The sequence below is a fragment of the Triplophysa rosa genome, linkage group LG24 (assembly GCF_024868665.1).
Source record: "Triplophysa rosa linkage group LG24, Trosa_1v2, whole genome shotgun sequence".
NCBI lineage: Eukaryota > Metazoa > Chordata > Actinopteri > Cypriniformes > Nemacheilidae > Triplophysa > Triplophysa rosa.
Genome location: NC_079913.1, coordinates 13,195,212 through 13,221,586, shown reverse-complemented (window position 1 = coordinate 13,221,586; position 26,375 = coordinate 13,195,212). Strand labels below are relative to the sequence as shown.

Genomic DNA, 26,375 nt, shown 5'->3' with positions numbered 1-26,375 from the left:
TGAATAAAAGATTTATGCTGTTACGTATAAAGGTTATTTATGGTGAGGGACTATCTTGTGACATAATTTCCAGGTCAGATCGATTACTTACTATGCTTTCCTGGCTCAGTGGTTAGAGCATGGTGGTAGCAACGCCAATGTCATGGGTTCGATCCCAGGGATTTCACATACTTGGATACAAATGTATAATATAATGCAATGTAAGTCGCATTGGATAAAAGCGTCTGCCAAATGTAAATGTACCAACATTAAAGCCACTGAAACATGCGTCTTTTTTATCCTCGTTTGCCGAACAAACGTTATGTATTAGTATTTCTGTAGTTTTTAACTAGTTTCCATCATTGTGTCAGCAGCAGTTACAGAAAAAAAAATCTTATATTATGTTACTGGTTTTACTGTAGGGTTTTTTTGCCACCTGTAGTACATCCCCCTAAATCAGTGGTTCTCAAACTGGGGGTCTTGGTCCCCTCGGGGGGCCCCAAGATGGATCCAGGGGGGCCACAGATTTTGTGTCATTTTATAAAGTATAGAAATTTATCATGAATTTTATGCAATCAAACAAGACCAAATAAGACCACCAACCAAAAGACTTGATGTTGCAGCTTTGTATAACCGAATATGTTTAGCTTTAATTTAAATTGTAAATTTTAGATTATAAGTCTTTCTTTGGGGATGCGCAGAGTGATGCACCATAACACAAAGTGGGCCTTACAACAAAAAAGTGTGAGAACCACTGCCCTAAATGACTGTCACGCCATAACGGGATAGAGCCCCGCCCCTCTGTCGCGTCTCTCTCTCTCTCTCTCTCTCTCTCTCTCTCTCTCTCTCTCTCTCTCTCTCTCTCTCTCGGCTGTACGTTTACGGTAGTCTCTCGTGCAGATTACAAAGAGGAACCTACACAGTGAGCGCGCGAGGCACATTGTACTGCTACGCTACGCAATGTAGCGAATCGCCGCCGTAACGACACGAAAGTCCAGTTTCACCGGACCGGACTGAAGTGAACTATGCCCAGCGCCGACCGAACCTCAGCCGAACTCGAGAGGAACTCCTTCTTACACGGCGACATGGTAAATTACGTTCGAGTCTGTTTTAATCCGTGCAGTATGTTTTCTGTCTAAGCCTATGCGCTCGAGATGCATGTCAAATGTTTTTGTGCTCTGTATGGTTAATAATTGATCTGCGTCCGCTTCTGTTTACGAATATCGTGCTTAGCTTGCGAAAAATGACCATTGTTTTACTTCATTGATACTTGAGTCACCATATTTTGCGTTGAAAACCGTGGTTTTGGTGCTATAGTTCACGTATGACATGGTACCACGGTACTGCTATCATGACTTTGTTACTACACTTTTCCTGCTTGTATTGGTTTTACTACAATTACAACAATGAGCTACATATTTTATTTACATCTTTTATTAGTCTTTGTTAATGGTAATGTTAAGTTATACAAATGCATCTGTTTATTTTTGTTGTGCATAGTGTTACGAGTGTCCATAATATTAAGATGAATGAGTTTTGTTCATTGTCTATTCATGTTAACTAATGTAAAATGCCACCGTATTTTAAAGTATTACCATATATATACTATATAAAGTTTGACTCGGTTAGATATTACACTTTTCTAAATTAAATCAACCCCAAAAACGTCCAACTAAAAATGATCTAGTAATGTCTTTATCAGTAACATTAAAATTATGCTATAATTATATTACAGTTTATTGTTTCATTGTCGGTATATACAGAAAAGTCTTTTTGACAGCATTCTAAATTTCTTTCCTAATTCCATTCCATTCAATTAGGATTTTATGACTATAGTATAAACAACAGAAAACATCAGAAAAAAACCTACTAGTTCACTACAACTCAAATTACTGTGAAAGTGTTTACTAACGGTGTTGCACAACAGAGCATTTTCAAAGGCAATCAGATCGGACAATGGTGATACTTGGTTCTAGTTGGACCGGTTACACTGGTGTTTCCCCATATGAGATAGTTAACAGTCATGAAAATCCCTATTCCAAGTATCTGTTTCACACACGCCTAAATGCATTGATAACACCGGGGTGATGGGTGGCGTGCTGGGACATGTGCTCGGGTCTTGAGACGGGCTGTTGCAAGCCGAACAAATGCTCCAGTGTGTTGTGTATGTGCCCTCGACCCCTGGCACTGAGACTGCGTGTGTGCCACTCTCCTCCTGCACCCACATCATCACTGTTTTAAAGATCTCAGAAAGCGTGTCTTTTTAAACTGAGTGAGTGTATTAACAGAGGCTGTCAAACACATTTGCACTTTGAGTAAATTGAGAGCTTAATTGAATGTGTTAATGTGTCCAGCAATTCATGCATTATTAATTCAGGAGTTAATGGAGAGAAAGCTCCATTGTAGCATTGCTTTTCGTGTACAGCTTGATGTTTTATAAACACGTTGTGTCTGTCTGTATAGATGACTACATTGGTGAAGCGATGGAGAATGTACTCTATATACTATACTGTAAAATTATAAAGAGCAAGCATGTGAGTGTCTGATAATCCTTTCATGTATATAGATAACTGATCACATGCACACGTTTACACGTTTAATATATCTACTGTTGTTTTAAAAGAAAGATAATTAGTTGTGTTTGCCAAGGCAAACATCAGCATAACTGCTCATACCTTTGGTTAGGTATTCATAACATTGGCATGTCGTTTGCCCCGCATTGTTTGTGCTAGAAATATATTTGTATAATACGGTAAATCGCATGGCTTTAGCAAGGAGAGGTGTGCTGTGCTGTTACTTTTTCAAGTGATCAGATTTACGGGTTTTGTCTTGGGCAATAAAAAAATAAACTGGGCAGGAGACCCAAGCCATATGAATGGACAAGATTATCATTAAAGGAGTAGTTCAACTTCAAAATGAATTCTGTCATTATTTACACACCCTCTTGTCATTTCAAACCTGTATGACTTTCTTTCTTCTGCAGAACACAAAAGAAGATGTTTAGAAAAGTGTTGGTAAATAGAAAAAAGTTGGTTTTTGGTTACCGACATTTTTCAAAATATCTTCCTTTGTGTTCTGCAGAAGAAAGGAAGTAAGACAGGTTTAAAATGACAACAGGGTGAGTAAATGATGACAGAATTTTCATTTGGAAGGCGAACTATTCCTTTAAGACATGATGTTGGACTTTGGAGCACTAAGAAACCACCCAAAACACAATATACACCTAATTTTTAACTAACAGTGGGCCAGGCATTTTTTTCATTAATGCGTCTGGCTTCTGGTGTCATCCACTTTAAGTATTTTCAGCTGTAAAAAAAGTTTTTTGTGCTCCTTGAAGTTGCAGACTTCAAGGATCTTACCATATTATTTTTTATGTATTGTTATAATTATAAACATACCGGTTTGTAGCGCAAATAGTTTTACAGTTTCTTGCACATTATTTTTGTAGTTATTTATCATTTTAGTTATATTTATAATTTCTAAACCAACTTTATAGCTGTTTATTAGGGCTGTGTGATATTGAAGAAAAATGCCATATATGATAAGTTGCTATATAAAGCAATACGGGATACACATTACAAGAATGCTTTGAGTCTGTAAAATCAATTTAAACTATATTAAAATATATTTTAAATCTTAAAACTATACAACTAAATGTTTCACATTTTTCTAATAATAATGATAAAATTTGGCACAGTTGCTCTGCTATCTGCATCAGCTTGAAACTTTAATTAAACATAACTTTTGGTATTTTTTAAATTATTTAGTTATTGCAAACCATTGCGATATGCACATTTTCAATATTTCGATAATTCTGATGTATTGTGCAGCCCTACTGCTTATACAATATAAGTTTTCAAGTTATACAGTAGTTATTGTCTTAAGTTCTCCTTAAGACAATGGTGTAGCATTTCTCTTGTTGAGGATAACCTGTGTACTCTTGATATGGTCAACATTTTTGGTGTCTACATGTTGTGCACTGGGGGAGCAGGACACGTTTAATCTCTTCCTTGCGATGAATTATTAGCGTTTCGGTTCCTGTGGTGACATTGTGTCCTGTGTGAACATAACTTATAGTTAGTGTGTGATAAATAAGATTGTGGAACTGACTAGGCCCCAGAATATTCAACAACAGAAAGCTTGTGGATGAGTTTGGTAATGGTCTTATGTGTTCTGGAATGCAAATGAGAGAAATATTTGGATTTAATACAGGTGAAGCTTTATCAAATTCATTTTTGACATGTTTTACATTTATTTCGACTCCTCCCTCATTAGCATAAGCTATCCTTAACGGACTGCTTACATGAAGAAAAATTAACGTATCAATGTATTACTTTAGAAATCCGATGTTCTTCTGCTTGGAAAAGTAATCCCTCCACAAACGCATTGTTTTTTTGTAGAGAAAAGAAGAGTTACTATGCACATTTAATGCGAACAATAGTTTCCACACTTCCGTTGTAAGTGCATTAGGGCTGGGCGATGTTATCGTATATCGCCGATGTCTCGCAAATATCCTGATGTCGATTACAACAGACAGATACCAGACGATAATTGATAATAATGGAAAATATGCGTTATAACATTATCATGCGATGTAGGCTTTAGTGTGAACGTTACTGTTCATATGCCCAGGCAGTCCGTAACAGTGACAGAATTTTGGAAACGCTGTTTTATTCGGTAATGTGTTGAATGTGCTGTTGTTTTCTGCCGGTCGCTGCACAGATAGACCAAGAGAAGGACGAGCTGCGTCGGCAAAGCAAAACCTCACGCTCGCGGGGCTGTACCGGTGTTCGAATTGTCCTACCCTGTCAGGTTTTCCTACCGCAGGGCAAAACTTAATATAATCTAAACCACATCGACAAAATAAACAGGTAGGATGACTTTACAATGCAAAATACCCTGTCAGATAGACCATCTTAAAATAAACATGTAGGATTAATTTACAATGCAACACCCAATCAAATTGTACTACAGGTATTAAATAATATGTAGAATGATTTAACAACGAAAATACACGATCATATTCCGTAACAGTATCAAATAAACAGGTAGGATGATTTTATAGTGCAAAAAAATGACGTAACATTGATGTGCGCATGCCTGGTAGGACAATCTGACGGGTAGGATGAAATTTCAGGAGATCTGCAACATTTTTCTACGCGCTTTACCTGATGAAAGAAGTCACTGCAACACTGGTTTGTGCGCGTGGCGCGCCTGCGTGTGTGTGTGTGTGCACGCGTCCCTGTGTGCGTGTTTGTTTGGCACTTGGCAGGTCCGGAACGAATTCCCTCCCGGTCCGTATCCTCAGATTGATCATCTGCGCAACATTGCATGAAGTCAAACACATCCGATATTATATTAAGTCGATTATCGATAAAAAAAATGTAACACATCGCCCAGCCCTAAGTGCATCACTGTAAAATACTTCTGTTAACATTTTGGACAAACTTAAATTTCTAAATTTAAAGGAACAGTTCACCCAAAAATAAAAATTCTGTCATCATTTTTTCATATAAATTTCTTTGTTCTGATGAACACAGAGAAAGATATTTGGAAGAATGCTTAAAACCAAACAGTTCTTGGCCACTATTGACTACCATAGTAGGAAAAATTACAATTGTAGTTAAAAGTGCCCCAGAACTGTTTGCGTTCCTGCATTCTTCAAAACATCTTCTTTTGTGTGTAACAGAACAAAAAAATGTATAAAGCATTTTTTCCTACTATGGTGGCCAAGAACGGTTTGGTTACAAGCATTCTTCCAAATATCTTTCTCTGTGTTCATCAGAACAAAGAAATGTATACAGATTTGGAACAACTTGAGGGTGAGTAAATGATGACAGAATTTTCATTTTTGAGTGAACTGTACCTTTAAGTCTAAATGTTGTAATTGACTGCATACCGCGCGTGTTAAACTCAGAACTGTCCTTTAATTCTATTGACGTAATAACAAAAATTTGCACGGCATGTAACAACTGCTTTGTTACATGCTGTGCATGTATAGACAGGTTTCAGTCCTTCATTGGGCACAGATAAAGTACAGGAAGTCGATCTGTTCTCATCACCATCATCTCTGATGTCTGTACGAATGCTGATACAGTCATTGGTCAGCAGCATAATGCATTTGAATGCATGTTTCAGAGATTGTTGAGCGTGATTAAACATCAACAATGGCCTTTGTAATTCACACACAACATCTACATTATATGCCTTTCCCTGCAGTGTTTCTCTGAACTTAGTCACATGACTTGCAAGACGGGCAAGTTTATGCATGACCCACCAGCTGGACACACCCGAGTCTTGTGTCTGCAGATACAGTTTCTGAAGTAACAACAGTGTGATAACGGATTTCTCATGACGTGGTTTTGTTTACAGGAAGAATGACAGTGAGCACAGTTGTCCCAGAATACCTTAGTGGCGTGTATTTACAGTTCATCCAGTTTGTCATGTGGCTCTTTTTTTACTTGGTGACTGCAGACATAGTTTGACGCGGGTAAAATGATCTCTATCAAATGAGGATGTAGTTCTCTTGTTTGTCTGTGGTATTGGCACCTGATTTTAATGAGATAAACAGGCCACACTGTGAATATTTAAAATAATATAGACGAGAGGGCTTCATACTGTATAGTGCATTAGACATTTCATGTCATGTACTGTATGTAGCCAAGCACGAGTGTAGGAAACAGCTTTTATTTTTTATAAAGTGAAACAGTTTCATTATGTACTGCTGTCACAACTAGTTACAAAGCAATGTTTTTTTTGTTTAGGTTGAGTTGTACTACTAAAACATTTTGTACATTTCAGACCCGAAAACCTTGTGTCCAAAATGACTGTTTAATGAAAGCGAAGGCGACTTGTTCTGAAATTGTTGGATTCCGGAAAAAGAAACTTAACACGTTTACGCGTCACTGATGTTTGTTTTTTTTTGTTTAGAAACTTAGCCTGTCGAGTCACAGGGGACTTGTAATGAGGAACTAAGTAAATTCCTAGAAATTGTTGCTGTTGGCATATAACCATTAAGGGTGGGATATGGAAAAAGGTTATCGAACATAGGGCTGTTCCCTGCTTACATTGTTCAAAAAAACTGAGTGTCTGAACTTTTTCCTGACTTCATTTAGCACAAATTATTTTTGATTCTGTGGCTTTGCCAGACTATACTGTTTTGACACTAAACTCCGAGTTAGCACTTTTTTACTTCTTTCCCAGACAAAGTGTTTTGCCAATAAGAATACTTGAGGCTTCAATAGAAGATTTAAAGGGATAGTTCACCCCAAAATGAATATTGTTTCATCATTTAGATTTGTTCCAAACATGTATAAATTTCTTTCTTCTGCTGAACACAAAAGGAATATATTTGGAAGAATGTCCGTTAGAGCTGCACGTTTCTGGTTAAATTTAGAATCACAATTCTTTTGTTTCAAATAGAGATTGCGATTCTTTTACGATTCTGAATGACGACTAAAAGTAATACATCCATTACTAGAGGTTCTGACAAAAAAAAGTTAATTTAGGTAAGGTAATATTTAGGATTTTTATTTTAAAATTATTACAGATTTCATGGTTAACCTATACTATAGTGAGACATTTTTACAACTAATACCATAGGTAAATTATAGTGGTTTATTTGTTTTGTTAAGTTTTACATCAAATGCAAAAGTTAAACTTCCTAAATAATATTAATGCATTCAAGTAACTTGTGTATATAACAAATTCATAATTCATAATGGCCATTAGAAAGATTTTTTTGCCTGACATCTACAGACTTTAAAGAAAGATACAATTGATAAACATACCAACACAGTATTCTCACCTATAAACAGTTTAAAATAACCTGAAAGCCTGAAATGCTAGGCAACTTGATGAAAAGCTTTTATGGCGCAGCTTCTCTATTACCGTAATGACAGATAAGCGCGCACTCGGATTTGTTTTCTTCCAAATTTCTTCCTTTTTTCAGCAGAACAAAGAAATTTATACAGGGTTGGTTGGAACAATCTGAGGGTGAGTAAATGATGACAAAATGTTCATTTTTGGGTGAACTATTCCTTTAAAGGCACACATTTTGTCCCGTTTTATTCTAACAGTGAGAAATTGGAAATGAATTCTAGGTCATTACAGTGAAAAAGAAAATCAAATGACCCTTTTAAATAATTGTACTTGAGCTCTACTGCATGTCAACTGTGATATAATATATAATAAAAAAAATGAGATCAGTTGTTTACCAAGTGATCTTCTAAAGAACAGCATTGTTATTTTGTAGTTTCCTCATTACAGCATAACAGTTTCCTGCGGTTCATTGCAGACACGCTGCTTTAAGACAGGAGAAGCTAAGATATGCAGTCAGCCATACAGTCAAACATTTCATTTGGAAACTGTTTGTGTTTGACACTTTGTAATACTTTAATACAAGCAGAAGCATATATAATAAGGTTTTGGCCTTTTAAATAGGATTTAAGTTGTTTGTCTGTGCGGGTTTGGTGTTGCTTTATTCACTTACCTCTGAGACGAGGCTTTTTTTGACTGGATTAGGCTTTAGCTGACAAACATGCATAAATACACTGCTGCCAACACACAACCATCTTATGTCAGTCTGCTTGATTATGTCATGTTTATTCATCTTATGCTTATTTGTTTGGTGGACACTTCTATCCAAAGCGACAGTGTATGTTTAAGAATTTCGAATGAATAATCTTGTTAGCACAATGCAGTTTAGCTACGGGTACTGCAGATGTACAGTACTGTATGTTTCCTGTATTACTAAATACATGGTGCCAAATTGTGAGGTTGCAGTCTGTGATGACATAAAAAGACTAGGTACTGTGAAACTATGAACAAAATGTTTCTTTCTATCATGTTGTATTTGCTGGCTACAACAGACCACAAGTGTTCATTAGGTGCACATTTCTTTGTAAAATAAAAATATTTGATGTCAAATAACAAAACTAACTTGCAATTTAAAAAATCTAAATCAAATAAAAAATGAGTAATACAAAAGACTCTTTAATGTAAGCAAAGACTGTCTGTGCTTTTCCTAACTTTATTATAATTTTTTAAAAAGAAATTTCAGCATATTTACGTTTACCAAGTTTGCTGTAAGCACAGCGGCCCCTGCTGTTCAAAACATGTATTGCGATTCATTTAACATCTCAACGGACTTGAAAATCGATTCTAATTGATGATTCAACAGGCTCATGGTGAATCGTTACATCCCCAGATGCCCTTTTACTTTTTGACATTTAAAGCTGAAGTACTTGCTTCAATATCACCATCTCTGTTTGAAACATTAAATGGCAGGTTTAATTTACATACTTCAATTTACATACTAAAGTCAAATGACCTCAAACTGACATTTCCCACAAAATCGCACATACACTGTAAAAAAGAATCCACTGGCTCAGTAAATTTCACAAAAAAATAAATAGCTATATTAGTTTAATAAAATCTTTTAAAATCATTTGTGATTTTTTTTGAGTGGGACATATAAAAATTTATTAAAAATCCAATAGTTAATTTAGGGCCCTATGATTTCTGTGATGCAAAAAACGCATACGGAATCGGGGAATCCAGACATAAAGACGAAATTTGCTATATAACACGGAATCTGGCAAATGTAATACTTCTTAACCAGGAAGTGCAAATTGTGCTATAAATAACATTATAATTATTTATGTTAAAGTAATCAGCTTGTTTTAAGTGTCTGTATTAAAAGTGGTTCGGTTGCATGTACTGCACGCGTAATGCTTGTGTGGCGCTTTCAGATGCATTGAAGCTATTGTCAAACACCCTTTGCGGTGACCCATTAAAATAAAAGTCCGGTTTACTTGAATAAGTTATAACACACCCACATTTTACCACACCATCCCTCTTGAATTTTTTTACAATTCGACCACTGAGAATATTATTTACTTTAATAAATGGAAGTTAATTTGCTAGTAAAATTTATAAAAATAGTACTTTTTTAAAATATTACTACATTAAAAATAGTACTTAAATTTAAGTAGACCTGAAAACAAAAGAAAAAAGAAAATGTACTGGTTAGATGGTTTATTAATATAGTTAACATTATACCCAATTTATTTCAGATTTTTCCCCTTTATGGTTAAAAGTATCCATTGTAGGTTTTTAATATAGTTTATAAGTGAATACTATAGTTCATTTTTTATGTGGGCAAATATATTACATTTACATGTACGCATTTTGGCAGACTCTTGTTTCCGAAGCGTCTTACATTGCATTATACTATACATTGTATCTGAGTATGTGCAATCCCCTGGGATCGAACCCATGACCTTGGCGTTGATATTACTTACTATTGTACAGTAAAAGATGGAAAACATGGAATCCAAAAAAATAAAAACCGTAAAAACTGAATTTGTGAAAAAACAAAATGGAATTTGGGAAAAAATTAAATGGATTTCATAGGGCCCTATTCATTTTTTCTAAAATTTGAGTTTATGTAATTAAAAGAAATAAGTATTACATTAAGAAATTATACTTTTTATATACTCTTGAAGTATTTATGAATTCTAACAGAAATATCCGAGACACTCAGATTTACCAATTTTTTTTACTTGCATTTACTCAATTTAAACAGTATATTTAATTGATTTCACAGTTTTAAAATGTACAGATTTTTTTAGTGTAAATTGTTTCACCAATAAAAGCGGAGTAAATCACAGTTAAACTTTTTAAGAGTGTGTGACTCGACTACAGTTTTTGGGTTATTTTCAATCAAAGAGTTTTTGCTAAAATACATTAGAAATGGTATTATTTTGTTTAATGTGTACTGGGGGATGGAATAAACTGAATTCTGTTGGAAATCCTGTCAAGTATGCATAGTCATGAGTTGTGTGTGCAGTTTAACCTGTTAAATCGTTTTAAGGTGCCAGCAGAAAAACCTGTTTCATTATGACAGAGCCCTTGATTTCAGGAGTAGATTTGAGTTCAGATTAACTCTTTTGTAAGAGAACATGAAAAAAACTGATCTTGGATCAGCAATTTTGCTAGGATGTGTTTTGGTTCTTTAAATCTACCCTGTGTGTGTGTGTGTGTGTGTGTGCGTGTGTGCTTGTGTGCTTGTGTGCGTGTGTGCTTGTGTGCGTGCGTGTGTGTGTGTGTGCGTGTGTGTGTGTGCGTGTGTGTGCGTGTGTGTGTGTGCGTGTGTGTGTGTGTGTGTGTGTGAAGTGTGAAGAACGGCATCTATTCTAAAGTAGTTGTGTTAAAAACTGCTATCTCAGCTACTTGTTCTTTAGTCTGTTTCTTCTGTCGCCTTTCATTTCCTCATTCTCCACATCTGGCACATACACACTTCACATTTGAATGCAGACTGTGCTTGCATTGTGCTTTATATGGTCTGCTTGCCTGTGTGTGTGTTTACTGTGCACATAGGGAAAAATAAATGGCTGTTGTTTGCAGCCCTCAGCGTTAAGTAAAGCACATGGACAACAATGAGTCTCACACACACACACACACACACACACACACACACACACACACACACACACAGAGAAGGGTTTTATGAGTTCAGTGTGTGTGTTAAGGAATGTTCTTCACATGACCGGCCCGCTGTGAGGTCACTTCCCCTGACCACATGCAAACTCTAATCTTTTGTTTTTCCCTTTCATTGTTGAGTAATAATCCTGGTCCAGATTATAATCTCAGTACACACGTTTTTCTGTTCAATTTGTAGTGGGTTTAAAACCACAGTCATTGTGAGGCCTGGATTCTGGAATGGATTGTACTGTACTGTTATGAGCAAACAGTTACATAGTGTGTGTATATTATGCAACTACACAAGTGCTGTTATAAAGATGATACAATGATCAGATTAGGGCAGTACAAGAAAAACCACTGATGTATAAAACCTTATCATTTAAATATATACACGACACATATATATATCTGGTCATGCATGTCAGACACCAGATGTGTGGATGTCACAGGAAGGGGAAAGTAAGAAAGGTTAGACGCGACAGACTCTTACATGTTTGATTCGCTTGACCTAGTTCTCCACAGGACTATTTCTGCCCTTAAGACATCAATAGGGTCTGGTCAAATGTGCTTCAATGACAGATAAGCACACATCATTAGAAGCTTTAATCATTAAACTCAATTCACAGGCCAGTGGGAAATGCACTTGAAAATGAATATTATACTCACTACATTTAGCATATAGTAACTTTATTTCGGACAGCACCCACCCATCTTTCAGTTTAATGATAGTCTGGTGTTTGTGTTTAGTTTTAAGTAGGGCTGTCAAACGATTAATCACTATTAATCGCATCCAAAATAAAAGTTTGTGGTTACATAATATATGTCTGTGCACTGTGCATATTCATTTTGTATTTATAAACACATACACATACATGTATACATATTTAGGAAATATTTACATGTATATATTTACATGTATCTATAATTAAAATTATATATAACTGTTTATTACGTTTTATAAACTTATATTATGTAAACACAAACCTTTATTCTGGATGCGATTATTTCCGATTTACTGTTTGACAGCCCTAATTTTAAGTAAATATTGAATAAAATACAATGTTAATTTCAGCGTTTTTTAAAATAAATTGTTCAAATTCGAAATATCTTTAAGTAAATTTCCTTTAAAGTCCCAGTGAAATTAAAAATTGCAATTGTTATTTTTTCATGAAACATTGCAGCGTTTATTGTAAATGGCTTATCAATGTGTGTCATTTTCTTTTTAAAATTCAAGTACCCTCATAATCTTCAGTTAAAATCTGAAAATGCACTTCTGCCCTGAAATGACGATCCATCTTAAATGATCTAAATTAGATGGCTTGGGCGGGGCATCCGTTAACTCCTCCCCTTCAACTGTCAGTCTGCTGCCAGTTCCATTTCAAAAGGCAACACCTGTTTTTATACATCCAATCAATTCACAGTGAAAAATGCAAGCCACGCCCACTAATTTTCTACTTTGAAATTCCTTTTCACTCGGAAATGCGTCAGAATACGGAAGTAAAAACGATTGCAACTTCCTGTTCACGGGGACTTTAACATAAATCAGTAAAGCTTCTAAAACTTGTGTGTTAAAATGTGTTAAGAAAAACATCTGATCGATTCCAAACGATTATATGGATTTCACCATATTTGTTCAGATTCATGAACGATGTGAATCAGTTGGCTGTGTACTCTCTCCCTGTGGTCTGCATCTTCTCTCCAGTTGAGTCATAAAAGCCGTTGTCCCTGATCTCCGAAGACCTGTTACTGCTTGATGGCAGGTTGCCATAGTAACAGCCGAACTTGATATCAACGCAAATTTCTGACATTTGAAAGTTTCATAGACGCATAATACAAGCCTAAGAATAGATAACAATAGGTGTTCTGTGAAAAGTGCTTTGCTTAGTCGTAGTGGTGGTTGACTAATAATGATGAAAATGACAAAATTGCATCCTCCATCCATCTTTTGTTAGTGTGTTTGTACATGCTGAGGTACTGATGTAGTTCTTAGTGAGGCCAGGTTTAATTTTTTTTATTCATTTATTTTATTGATTTATTGATAGTCACTGTGTGGCACTTTGAAAAGGGACAAATTCAAATAATTTAGTTTCTTATATAAATAATTATAATGATATTTACAAACTATGCCATGAAGGGTAGGGTAACAGGATTACAAACTTGATCAAGAATTGGTGCATTTAAAACAACCTTGGAATTTCATGCTGCATTAATCTTATGTTAGATAATAGTTTACGTAACATAGTAGTTATCACTACAAAAATTATGCATGTTTTGTCTCCACATCTTAAAAAAATGGGGTGTTATCTGTATTTGATTATTAATTGTATATATTTAATGTTTTTTCAGGCGGAGAGGTTCGGCGACGGGAACACCCTCAGCGTGCCGACGGTCATGCGTAGAGGTGGCTCAGAGAACTGTTTAGACCTGGACACGACAGACCTGGCGGGACGAGACGTCTCACGATCGCATCCTGCACTGGACAGCTTGCAACAGAAAATACTGAAGGTCAAGGAGCAGCTGCGAATCGAGCAAAATCTACAGGATGAAAACGTGGCCGAGTACCTCAAACTCATCGGCAGCGCCGACAAGCAGCAGAGCAGCCGCATCAAACAAGTGTTCGAGAAAAAGAACCAGAAAACGGCGCACAACATCGTTCAACTTCAAAAGAAGCTCGAGCAGTATCAGTGGAAGATGAAAGAGTGCGACGTCTTGAACGGGACCAAACACACGCCCCCACCCTCCAAAGACCTCCACGAGTTTCCCAAAGACAACCTCAAGGAAACCGTGGTCACGGGAAGCGGGCGGCACCCGCATTTGGACAAAGTCAAAACCATAGGCCCAGGTGTCTCGCTGTCACCGCCGTTCTTCTTTAGCAAGTCCCGCGAGATAGCCAACCTCATTCGGAACAAGTTCGGCAGTGCGGATAACATCGCCCATCTCAAGAGCTCCATGGAGACGGGTGGCGGTCTGCAGGCGGAAGGAGGAGGCCGAGTTCTGAGCGGCAGCGCCACGCTAACCTCCAAACACAAATACCCCAGCGATGATGAATGCTCCACGGAGACTTCATTATCGGTAGAGAGTAATGGTCATGTGTCTGGATCGGGTGTTATGGGACACAACAGCGGGTTTGGGAAGGAAGGGGGCCAAGAGGACAACAGTCGCCTGGCGGAGGCCTGGGAGGAGATCAGGGAGTTGAGGGAGGCTCAAAATCTGTTAGCCGAAGACATCGAGTCCTTGAAGACCCAGTTTAAATGTGACTTTGAGAGTATAACACAAACACTACAGGAAGAGCGGTACAGGTTAATATACAGTTTATAAACTTTTTCATTTTTAGAAAATCTGCTCATGCTTGTATTGTAGTGCTCGGATCTCTTTCAGTTGATATCTCATTATCAGTTGTGATGTGTGGCAACACTAACATCCCAAACACATCATGGTGGTCTTGGGAGACACATTTGCTATCTATAATCTCTCTGTGACACACTAACACTGAATGTTTCCTATGTAAGGTGTGAACAGTTGGAGGACCAGCTGAATGATCTCACTGAGCTCCATCAGAATGAAACGGCTAACCTCAAACAGGAGCTAGCCAGCATCGAGGAGAAGATGACCTATCAGGTTTATGACAGAGCACGAGATATACAGGTACATATAGGGCTGGGGGATAAATCCTAAGATCTTTTCAGATTTTGAAGATACACAGTGTATCTCAATATTGTTGCTTTTAGAAGAATTATTTTCTTTTTGGTCTAATCAAGCATGATGCAAATCTTAGGATTTTGTTTTGTTTCTGTTTTCTAAAAAACGTTTTCAAAAATATTGTATTTTTATTTGGAATAGCAAATTATAGGATTTTGTTTAGTTTCTATTTTTTGAAAAACATTTTCAAATATATACAGTATATATATATATATATATATATTTAAATATTTATTTCATTAGGAATTATGTGGGCTTTAAGTAGATGAAAAACCACTGCAGACAAGAGTGAACCCTAGTTTAAACATTTGACTCTTCCCCCCCAACTTTCATTATGCTAGCACAGGTCACAAATTATTCCACGGACCTCCTAGCTATGGACTGCGGACCCCACTTTGAGAACCTCTGATCTACAACTTCAGAAATGGGCGAAAATCTGTTTTGATCATGGTTTTGAATTGGATAAACAACAAATGTTCTGTAAAAAAAATCATTTTTAACCAAAAAACACATTTAAGTGTGGATAAAAAATAATGAAGCTGGAATTATTATTTTTTTAAAGCAAACGCTCTGTTCTTTCTTTTGATATATTAAATATTGACATATTCATACAACAAAATACTTTAGGGACTATGAAAGATTGGGGAATTACGATCGAAGATGCTGACACGCACCTGGCAACTTAAAAAAACACTTGCTTGCAAATTACATTTTGTTAAACTCTTGTCTCAACCAGACTCGGCATGATAAAGAAACAAGAACATCTCTTGTCAGTCATAGTTTTACCCTAAAGCACTGTTTTTATCTCTCCCGTGTCATGTTCACCTGCCCCTCGTAAAATCCCATTGGTCCAAAATTCCACTTTATTTAGCAAAAACAAGATCAGAGATTAAAGTTACATTCATGCCTTTGGTGGAAACTTTTATCCAAAGAAATTTGCAGTGCATGTAAGGTATTCATAAAGGTTTTTTATCATGTGTTCCCTGGAATTGAACACATGACTTTTGTGCTTCTGATGCAACGCTCTACCAGAGGAACAGGAACAGTGACGTTGATGTACTTTTGGTTCTTTGTATGTGCTGAGCTTTTATAAAATTTCCTTATCTTATATCCAGTGCAAACATCTTTTATATTCTTTCATCTGGTTGGATGACTCGGGTATGATTCTGTAATATAATTCTGCATTCTGTCTTTCTGCAGGAAGCGCTGGAGGCCTGTCAGACGCGAATGGGCAAGTTAGAGTTACAGCAACAGCAGCAGCAGGCCTTGCAGTTGGAAGGCACTGATGCCAAAGTGTTGCTGGGAAAATGCATCAACATCATGCTGGCCATTGTCACCGTCATCTTGGTGTGCGTCTCCACGGCCGCCAAATTTTCTGCACCGCTGATGCGGAGTCGTCTACACGTGTTCGGGACTTTCTTATGTGTGTGTCTACTGGCGTTCGGCTGGAGTAACTGGGAGCATTTGACGTGTGCCGTAGAGCGAATGCTGGTGCCCAGATGAGGGATGTTCTCGTTGGATAAAGTGCTCCCTTCTCAATGTGACTGGCCCAGGACGATGGCATTAAGACTGTGAGAGAGTGTTCATGATGTACTGTAGCAGAAACGGGTCCATCTTTGTGACTGTATTGTATTAAATTAACACGTTTCCATTTGTCTTCTGTCTTAAAAGCTAAGATTGACTTTTTAACAGGTTTATTTTAGAATTTTATAGTAGGTAGGTGATAATTGTTTAGTTGAATCTCTGTCATATTTTATTCCAAAATAAAAATAAAAACAATACAAAATTTGTAAGGAACATTTTTAAAGTGTTGTTTTTATTTATTTTGACTTTTTTTGCTATGCTACTTTATATTTATAACAATTGAACAGCACCCCTACATTATTATGTGTAGTTCATGTGTAATTGTCATGAAAAAAAAGGTTTTAGTAATCACAATTAAATACAGTAATCACGATTAATATATGCTTTTTTGTCCTTTTCATTTTGGTATTGATACATGACTGTGGGATTCTTCTGTTTACTAACGTAAAGCATTATTTGTACTGTTCAGATGGCCTGAAGTTCCTTTTACCGGCACTTTACACGCAGGGCCCAAATTTGTGAAATATTTAAATGTGGTTGACGTTTTCTGTAGTTTGAGAAGTTGTGCTGATCATTTAATTTTTTGTTTTATAATAGAAATGCCTTCATTGAAACAAAAACAAACGCTCCTGTTTCATGTTTAAGTATATGCGACACCATTTGGACTGTGTTCTGTTTTAGTTAGAATGACAATTTGTGTTGAATGGCTTTGTTTAATCTATGCTTCAGCGACTCCCACAATGCAAAGTCTTACACTTATATTACCGCTGACAGTTTTGAGTGTTTGCCTGCCTGTGGTTTGACTGAAAATTGCATAAGCCACAAAATCTGAATTCACCCATGTCCTTGAACTACTGCTTTGTTTAGAAATTATTTTAAAATACCTTTTTATGCCCATGTTTGACTGACAGAAAGACTGTTATTATCTCGGCAATTTTCTGTGAATACTGTCTGAATGTTATGATCTAACAACAGGACATTTTTTTATAGACATGCTCCATTGTTTATCTAATAGGAAACTCTGACATTCTCTGAACTGAGAAATAAATTGCCTGATTTTTCTCTAGTTGTTCATTGTTTTTTTCGAACATTTCATGCGTGTGGCGTTTAACAGAACTTTGGTCTTTTATGGTAAAGCTTCCTTTCTCTAAATTTATATACAGTATATTTTGTTTTTACGTAACTAGTGTTGGACTTAAAAGGCAGTCCTGCATGCTCAAAAATTTGCACGGAGACGTTCTCCAAAATTTAACAGAAGTTTATTATCAGATGTAAAAAGGTAACAAAGCTTTGGGTTGTCAACACTCAATCATCTAATGCTTTTAATTATGTAGCGTTGTTTCTTAATCCTATGATTCATTAAAACACATCACAACTCATGATTATACTTAAAACAAATGCAGTGGATTGATTCATAACATTTCTTTTCTGTGTGACTCTTTGTGTGTGTGTGTGTGTGTGTGTGTGTGTGTTGACTTAGTTAAATTTATGGTTCCAACCCCCACTTATCCTGTCTCACTCCGCCCGCCACAGTAACTTTTCACTGAGTAAAATAGCAAGCACATGATAAAAGCACACAGCTTAATGATTTAATGAAAGAAAACACTTATTGATTATATTGATAATTAAATCATACTTTTAATTGAAAAATATTTCCACACTAGCCCTATCTCTCCAGGGTGTTTCCTGTTTATGACCCGAGATGCTGGAATAGACCCCAGCCCTTTTGTAACACTGCAGAGAACAAGCGGGGTCGGACAATGGGTGGTCTTAATTTATGTGCTTGTTATATTGTGTATTTGTCCTGTTTTACTATAGCTGGTATTTACCACATTTTGTTCACAGGCTATTAACGTTGTTTAGTGACGTTAGATGTTTGTCGCCCTCTTGTGGTTAAGTGTTTAATTTATGCCTGTGAATTAACTCATTCTCATCGAATACCTAACAATTCTGTTTTTATTGCTAAAATATATATTTTTTATTTTAAATACTAAATGCATCAGTCATAATTAAAGGTTAAGCAGTGCTTATAAAACATAGCAATGCCCATTTTGTGCGTAGCTACACAATGTTGCTTACCTGTCATAATCAAACCCCTTGTTTTCTTGATAAATAGCCAATTAGATCAATTATCAGTATATGTCCTGCACCTGTTTCCATCATTACTCACCTCAGTTCTTTTCCTATGTAATGCCCTTGTGTTTGCTACTACGAGCTGGTTATTTGTCGTTGGTACTGCCGAGTTTGGTGTAATTTAAGCCTAGTAATCAATTTTGTTATACTTTTGGTCTCACAAAATTGTGAGACCAAAAGGCGGGGTCCCCCCGCCACGTTGGTTTTTGTCTGTGCCTGATTTTATTCTGAGCTTGTTTTAATTTGTTTGTTTTTTATTTTGGGAAATTTCAGACATAAATGTGACCTTGCAGTCAAAACGTATAACTTGTGTAGCCGAAACTTTTAGCGAATGTATTTATTAACAATATATTGAATTATCTGTTTATATAGCCAAATCCCTGTTAATAGAGTTCAGACGTCAGAAAAACATCAATCATGCTAAACACGTTTTCTATTTTGGATGTAGGATAGAAACATGTGTTATGGATGTGAGGACACATGTTTTTGAAAGACTAAATACTTTGTAGGAATTCTGTGAATTAAAATTCACAGAAGCAATAATACCCAACAAATGGAGAAGAAATCACACTTCATATACATAAAATGGTTACATTTTAATTTTCATGTGCCCCTTTATGAGGAACGTTGACTCTTATGGATGTGACAATTCTGAAAAGAGTGCATGATTATAGAAAACAAAAAATCCTTTAAAAACTAAGAGAGGTATTAAATATAGTTAAACCACCAAATGTTTACATCTGAGCCACCAGTATATTGAAAGCCTTTGATAAAAAACTTTCATGGTGAGGTTGATGAAATTGGCCTTTAATAGTTATCATTTTAATCATAATACTGGGTGTCTTTGTCAACTTCAAAGATGTAATTATTGCAGTGATACAGAACATTTTTCACAATTCATACATTAATTCAAAAATACATTGAGTAAAATATGCAGTAAATAAATGGCACAAGGGCATTTAGTAGCTTATTTTAAACGATACACAATTGCATCAAACTTGCAGTTGACCACAGGATGAGCCCTGTGTCTCGATCAGCTCCCTTGTTCCCAGGGGTGTTTTATCATTTCAGGGGCCCTAAACAAAGTCAAGACCTGAGGCCCCCCACACATGCAGTGTATATAAACAGTAATATTGAGCAAGCCTATATGGAATTGTATGAAATATATATATATATATAAGCTGGATTTATTTTACTTTGAACAGCATAACAGTACACAAAATTGTTTACAGTTTGGTAAAAAATAAACCTTCTTTGTTTTGGAATCAAATATTTGATATGTGTGCTTCATGATTGTGTTTCTATGCCAGGGGCACCACTACTCCAAAAATTGTGGGGCAAATTTTGATACTTTAAAAATGTTATAAAATTTGAGCCGTCAATAATAATTTAAACTAAATGCAGTAGCATGAACACAAATATTACTGAAATTATTTTTATTAAATAGTTAAGAACCCTAAAGATTACAGTGCTTGCTTTCTAGACTATGGTGAACCCACTTAAAAATTTTATTGCTGGAGATATTTAAGAATACAAAAGACATATTTAAGTGTATCAAATATCTTTTCCTCCCTAAAAAAATATATGATGGATGCTGTGATCTAACTAACTAAAAACCGACTTCAACTAGGCAATTACAACAATTGCATTAGTCCTATTAATGTAATTTCAAGCAAAACACATATCTACAAGTTATTGATCTGCTTTAGAAACAGGCAAATGTAAACAGATTGACATTCATTGCTAGATGGTTTTAAAACTAACCCTACAGGCAACCTGTCTGTTTCCAGGGAAATCAGAGTTCAAGGCACTGGTCTCAAATCTGCTCATTTGTATAAAAACATACTATATGCAGTTTGCTTTTAACGCTATATGGAGCCAGGGTCTAATTATCATACAATTTTAGCAGACGCATCTAATAACAACGGAATGTCAACATGTGATTTTTAAGACGTCTTAAAATTACTCCTGTCTGATATTGTGAATTATATTTTGCTGTGTTACTTTACTCTACTTCAGACAAAAAAAAAGAAAGCGCAGGTATCCCACCTCCTAGCTGTATTAGAAGTTTTGATTGGTTTTTCCACCGAGTCAGACCTGCCTGTTATTAGGTGCGTTTGACTTATTCGGTGCAGCGCACGCAGGCCGATCAGGTGTCAAAAGAATCAAATGATTTAACCGCTTTTGGCCACTGAGGGGCCCCCAAGCTAGCGGGGCCCTACGCATTTGCGTGGTGGTTAACACAGCTACTTCTTGTTCCTAGGTCCTGAATCAGTATATCGTGTACTGTACATGGGGGCACTGGTAAGGACCCTGGCTCACTTCACATTGGGACACTGTTCACTTATTTTCCTGTAACGTGACTGCTTAAGCGCGTTGTGATACTTCACAGTGGGTATTAATCAACAACCGGCAAAACCGACATCTCTCTGACTTTATTTTTTAAATACTTGTTGAAGTGCATATGTGAAACACTTTCATTATTCTGTAACATATCAGTGCACAAATTTGGTCGATTATTAGATTTAACTGTTTAGTAGATTGTGTTGCCTGCCTGTCTAGCAACGTTTGTTTATACATGACATAAAATAAGCGTTTGTCTTTTCAAAAGTTCGCGTTTCATGAAGTTCATCGAGTTGACTCGTGCGATTTCGGTTAAACGTCTTCAAAACTTGTCACGTGATTTCCGGTAAGGGAACATAGGGAGCGTCGATGCTCCCTGGTTTTTGCGGTGCATTGTGGGAATTTTTAGGGAACGAACGTTTCAGTGCACTGGAACGAATGAGATAGCCCTTAAAATAGTGCCCTGACTACTGAACAAGGGAGCTGATTGAGACACAGCCGAGGTCTTTGTAGTGATTCTTAGGCGCAGGTGCTAAAGATGGCAACCTTCTGATTGAGTTCCTGAAGAACATTTCTGGCTTCACTCTCCAGTCTGTCGAGTTCCTCTGCTTTTATCACGAGGGTTTGCTGGTTTCCTTCGAATGATCTCTCCAGCTCTAGATCACAGTGAGTCATAGAAACATGTGAAAGCAAATCAGTCATCATTTAAGCCACTTCATGAATAAAAGAAGTGTATGTGTGAGCTGCATTTACCTCTTAGTCTCTGTAGTTTGTTGGTGGCATCTATTAGTAAATCTTGTGCCTCCTGTCTGAGTTTCTCAGACCTCTGACGTGCATCATACACAACCGCACCGTTCTGCTCGATCAGACCACTCACCAGTGCATACTTAGGTTGAACAAGTGAGTCAAAGTCCTAAAAATGATGCAAAACAAATATACAGGCTTATTTTCAGATATAGTGATACCAAATCCATTCATGGGAAATTTACACGAGTAGTCTGGGTGAACCATTCCTTTAAAAGGAAGATGTAGACTTTATTACCCGTTCAGTTCTCTCAACGTCTTCGCTGATGTCTTCAGCCTGTTTCTGGATGTGCTCTGCGTTGTTGGACGTCTCTTGAGTTTTCTTTCGAAGTTCAGCCACTCCTCTTTCAAGATCCAAGAATCTTTGTGTGCTGGTGCTCAATTTGAACTCGCTCGTTTCAGTTATAGATTGTACCTGCAAATGCACAGGTCAAGGTAAGATATCACAGAAACGCAAGCTGATTATGGGTATAATATAACAAGATACTAAAACTGCATTGAAGAAAACAAGGTATTTTTTGTTGCCTTTTTCTAAACATGCTTAAAACAAGAAATATTCACTTGAGACCCACACATTGAATTCCTTTTACATGTCTTTCACAGACATTATGTGATGTTTTGGCATTTATCTATTTTTTTAAATGTTCATGTAATAATCAATAGTCTTTACGGTATGTAGGCTACGCAGAGACAGGTATGAATACCTCAAACTGCATGTGCCATACATCAGGTTACTAACTGTTTATAAGCCAAAACTTTACCTAAATGATCCTAAAAGTGTTTACAGTAGTTAAAAGCCACGACTGTAGTTTAACTGAAGGGAAGAAAAACGATATACCCGTAGAAAAAGGCTGTAGAAGTTTGCCCCACTTGTCAACTTAGGAATTAAAAAATAGTGATGTTTTTATGAATTTTATGAATGTTCATTTTATAACAGTGCCATGCGAAATTTTATAGCTATGAGCATTTGAGCCTGTATACCTGCGTGATCAAAATAAGGCTTCACTTAAATGCATCATATACACACTTACAGCATTGATTTGATGTCTTGTGACGTTCATATCGCTCTCAACTTCCTTCATTCTTTCATTGGCTGCCAACTGTGCATGTGCAGTATCATCTAGAGTTTCCTTTATTTCATCAGCGGCCTGTTTCAGAGCTGTGGTTGTCTCACTGTGATATACAACACAACACACATTTAAATGTTTATAAATGCAGCATATTGGTATATATGACAAGAGCATATTTAATTATATCAGATTTTTTTATTTTATTTTTAATTTCAATTTATTTGTATGTATCTAAAGTATACAAATGGCTTTTATGTTTATGAACACTTAGTTTGATCCTTGTCCCAGACGTGCAATCTTAAACTATCTTAACTATATTATAATGTTCTATTTTACTAACTTTTACGGTATACTTTAAACTGTACGAGCCACAATTGTGAACTTAAAAAACTTGATATGAGACGTGATGTGGAAAGTATCGCTTGTGACCAAAATGTGTTTTTTTATTTGTAATAAATATGATAATTTATTAATGAATTTATATACTATAAATAATATAATAGTAATTTATAATGATTTCTAATCAAGCTGTAATGTGTGTGTGTGAAACATGATGTTATTATTATAAATTACAATGCAATTCGCTTTATCAAGACAAAGCACTCTGATATTTAGAAATGAAAACAAATGTAATTTCCATCATTTCTTAAATGATCACATATTGTTTGCTGGAAATGATTTAAAAAAATGTAATATATAAAGTGCCTTGTGGGCACCCAAATATTGTATGTCTGTATGTTTTGCTCACTTGGCAGCCTGTGCTTGTTTCAGGAGAGTCTCAGCAGTGCGGGCGTGTTCTGCAGTCTCGGTCAGGATATCATCCACCTGGGTCAGTCTGGCCACATGGTCACGGATCTCTGTGGTCAGATCTTTCAGTGCTCCGGATGACACCGGCAAACTCAGTTTCATCACTTCATCAACTACTTCCTCTATACGCTTCAGATCTGTTGTCTCTACACACACATGCAGAGTTTCCAATGAATTTGTGATACATCTCAGGTTATAATAGTCATAGTCAATAGTCAGGGGTGCAGCAAACATTATAAATGAGAGAAATGTGTGAGAAATGAATGCTAAATAAACATGATAAGGCTGAACAGGTTTGGGTTACTCCACAGTGTGTTTTATGTAACAAATCGTACTTGTAAGGAAGTCTCGAATTTGCTGAATGAGGTCTCTGAGCTCATTATTAGTCTGTTCCACTCGTGCTTTACTCTGATTGGCTCTCAGTGACACATTCTGAGAGCTGATTTTGGCCTCATCCGCACGACCTCGAGCATCTGACACCTAAAAAACATGCATATACTGTATGTGCTTACATAAATTCTCACACATGCTATTTTCTTTAGAAATTATATCTTTAAATGTATAAACATTATCTTTAATGCTATTTTTCAATCAAGCAAAGGAAAGCAAAGCATGAGAAATGAATGAAACCTTGAGTAAATTTGAATTCCTACCTTCTTGTTTAGCTTGTCTACTTCTCTTAAATTGTGAAGGATCTCTTGGTCAAGGTTTTTGACTCTTTTCAAGGCCTCTTGGGATTGGGTCACTAATGTCTCACATTCTGTCCCCCCACACTGGGACGCACCTTCCTCGTTAACACACCCCAGACCACCACAGTCAGCGCAACCGTCCGGACCTGGTGGACCTCCGCACACCTAAAAAAACACATACATAATATGAACTTGAAAATCAGATGAAAACATTGAATTGAGAAAGAAATAAAAAAGTTAGCATGAAAAAAACTGAATTTAAATGTTTCCTTCAAAACTAACTAAAAGCAATAAAAATGAATTACAAATTAATTTTAGATTTTGATACAAGAATAAAAATGGGAAATGTTTCAATCCTTTTTCAATACACTGGAAAAAGCAATATTTCAAGATGGACCTAAGAAATGTAACGCTGTTTAATCAACAATAAAACTAAACAGAAACGAATAACCACTGCCACTAAACTAACAGGAAAAAACAACTGCAAAAATGTACAAATTAAAAAGAAGAAAATACTAAATATTTTTAGAAAATACTAAAAATACTAAATATTTTCTTCCTAAATATTTCTTAAACTGTTTATAAACTGCATGAACATGCAGCGCAAGCTTTTAAACAGGAACCTACACCTTTGAGTTATAGTTTTGTTGTTGTTTTATTTATATTTTGAAGTAGATTTTTTAAATTATATTCTTAGTTTTAGCAATTTTGCTATTTGTCTTTCTCATTTCATTATTTATTTTTATTTTGCCATGTTCTATATGCTTAACTAATTTTTATTTAATTTCTGGTTTAGCCTTCTTCCAGTTTATTGCTAACATTTATGATTTTCATTTAAGTTTTTCCACAAATTCAGGCCTATTTTTTACTTTGTTTAAAAAAGTTAATAGATTTAGGGGTAATTTCACATACATTTTCTGTCCTTTTTTAAACCATAATGTCAAAAAACTGTAATTTTAGGGAATTTTTGAAAGATAAAAATAAAAAGATTGCAAATAAACGGCGAGACCATGTAATTTTACAGGGAAAAAAAGTTTACGGTTTATTTCTGGGGCCCCAGCTGTCAGAAAACGTCAGTTTTTTTTACAGTGTAAATTTAGAGACTTATATAGTACTCAAAAACATCAACTGTAAAAAATCATATTGACTTACCTGCTGGCTGAGTTCTGAAAGATCTTTGGAGTCCAGATCAGATGTTATTTTGTCCATCCTCTGTACATGCAGCTGATGTTTCAGGTTAAACTCTTTCTTGGTTGCATCCAGTCTTGCATTTGCGGCACCCCGTAGCTGAGCAGACTGTTGCACTATACTGTCTGGATCAGATGCAGCTTGACTGGCAATAAAATTCGCCCCTGAAGATTCCCTGTAATATTCTCTGATGCTGTCCATCGCACCTGCAGACAAAATTAACAATGTGTTCAAGATTTCCTGTAGCTGTAAATGTGTATTTGCGTGTGGGTTTCATCTGTATGTATGAGTGCCCTGTTCACCTCTGGGGTCTGAATGTTTTATGTTCAGAACCTGCTGCTCTTTGTCTCTGGAGGTCTCCTGTAGGTTCTGGGCCTCCTCAGTAAGACTGTTCAGATTCTCCATGGCCTTCTGTTGATTGGCAGATATCTGCTCCAGATCTAATACGGATCGGTCCATGGATCCTCGCAAAAGTGGTGCCATCTCACTGACATAAGGAGTAAAAACAAATCTTGTAAGAGAAGCCATATGTGCACATACTGTAAAATAAAGTGAAATCTAATGTAACAGTGAGTGGGGACAGTAGAAGTTT

At 36.2% G+C, this 26,375-nt stretch overlaps 2 protein-coding genes across 2 annotated transcripts in view; one reads left to right on the top strand and one right to left on the bottom strand.

Moving 5' to 3' along the window:
• The first annotated feature begins 831 nt into the window (after window positions 1-831).
• On the top strand, window positions 832-19,891 carry tmcc3 (transmembrane and coiled-coil domain family 3). Its single transcript, XM_057323875.1, has 4 exons — window positions 832-1,067; window positions 13,813-14,765; window positions 14,976-15,111; window positions 16,366-19,891. The coding sequence occupies exons 1-4, from the start codon at window positions 1,005-1,007 to the stop codon at window positions 16,666-16,668; spliced, it is 1,455 nt and encodes a 484-aa protein (XP_057179858.1). The 5' UTR covers window positions 832-1,004; the 3' UTR covers window positions 16,669-19,891.
• Window positions 19,892-20,020: 129 nt separating this feature from the next.
• The window catches only part of lamb1b (laminin, beta 1b), a 32,425-nt gene continuing 26,070 nt past the window's right edge, over window positions 20,021-26,375 (bottom strand). The window contains exons 25-33 of the mRNA XM_057323873.1: window positions 26,086-26,270; window positions 25,748-25,989; window positions 24,560-24,760; window positions 24,242-24,386; window positions 23,848-24,052; window positions 23,061-23,202; window positions 22,268-22,444; window positions 21,979-22,138; window positions 20,021-21,881 (exon numbers count right to left, since the gene is read on the bottom strand). Coding sequence (XP_057179856.1) covers window positions 21,745-21,881; window positions 21,979-22,138; window positions 22,268-22,444; window positions 23,061-23,202; window positions 23,848-24,052; window positions 24,242-24,386; window positions 24,560-24,760; window positions 25,748-25,989; window positions 26,086-26,270 — 1,594 coding nt within the window. The 3' untranslated portion in view covers window positions 20,021-21,744. The remainder of the gene's footprint in view (window positions 21,882-21,978; window positions 22,139-22,267; window positions 22,445-23,060; window positions 23,203-23,847; window positions 24,053-24,241; window positions 24,387-24,559; window positions 24,761-25,747; window positions 25,990-26,085; window positions 26,271-26,375) is intronic.

Excerpts from the sequence above, each read along its gene's own strand:
- tmcc3 (XM_057323875.1), top strand. The coding sequence starts at position 1,005 with ATGCCCAGCGCCGACCGAACCTCAGCCGAACTCGAGAGGAACTCCTTC. Across the intron at positions 14,766-14,975 it reads CTACAGGAAGAGCGGTACAG|GTGTGAACAGTTGGAGGACC; the intron begins GTTAATATACAG and ends TTCCTATGTAAG. Across the intron at positions 15,112-16,365 it reads ACAGAGCACGAGATATACAG|GAAGCGCTGGAGGCCTGTCA; the intron begins GTACATATAGGG and ends GTCTTTCTGCAG.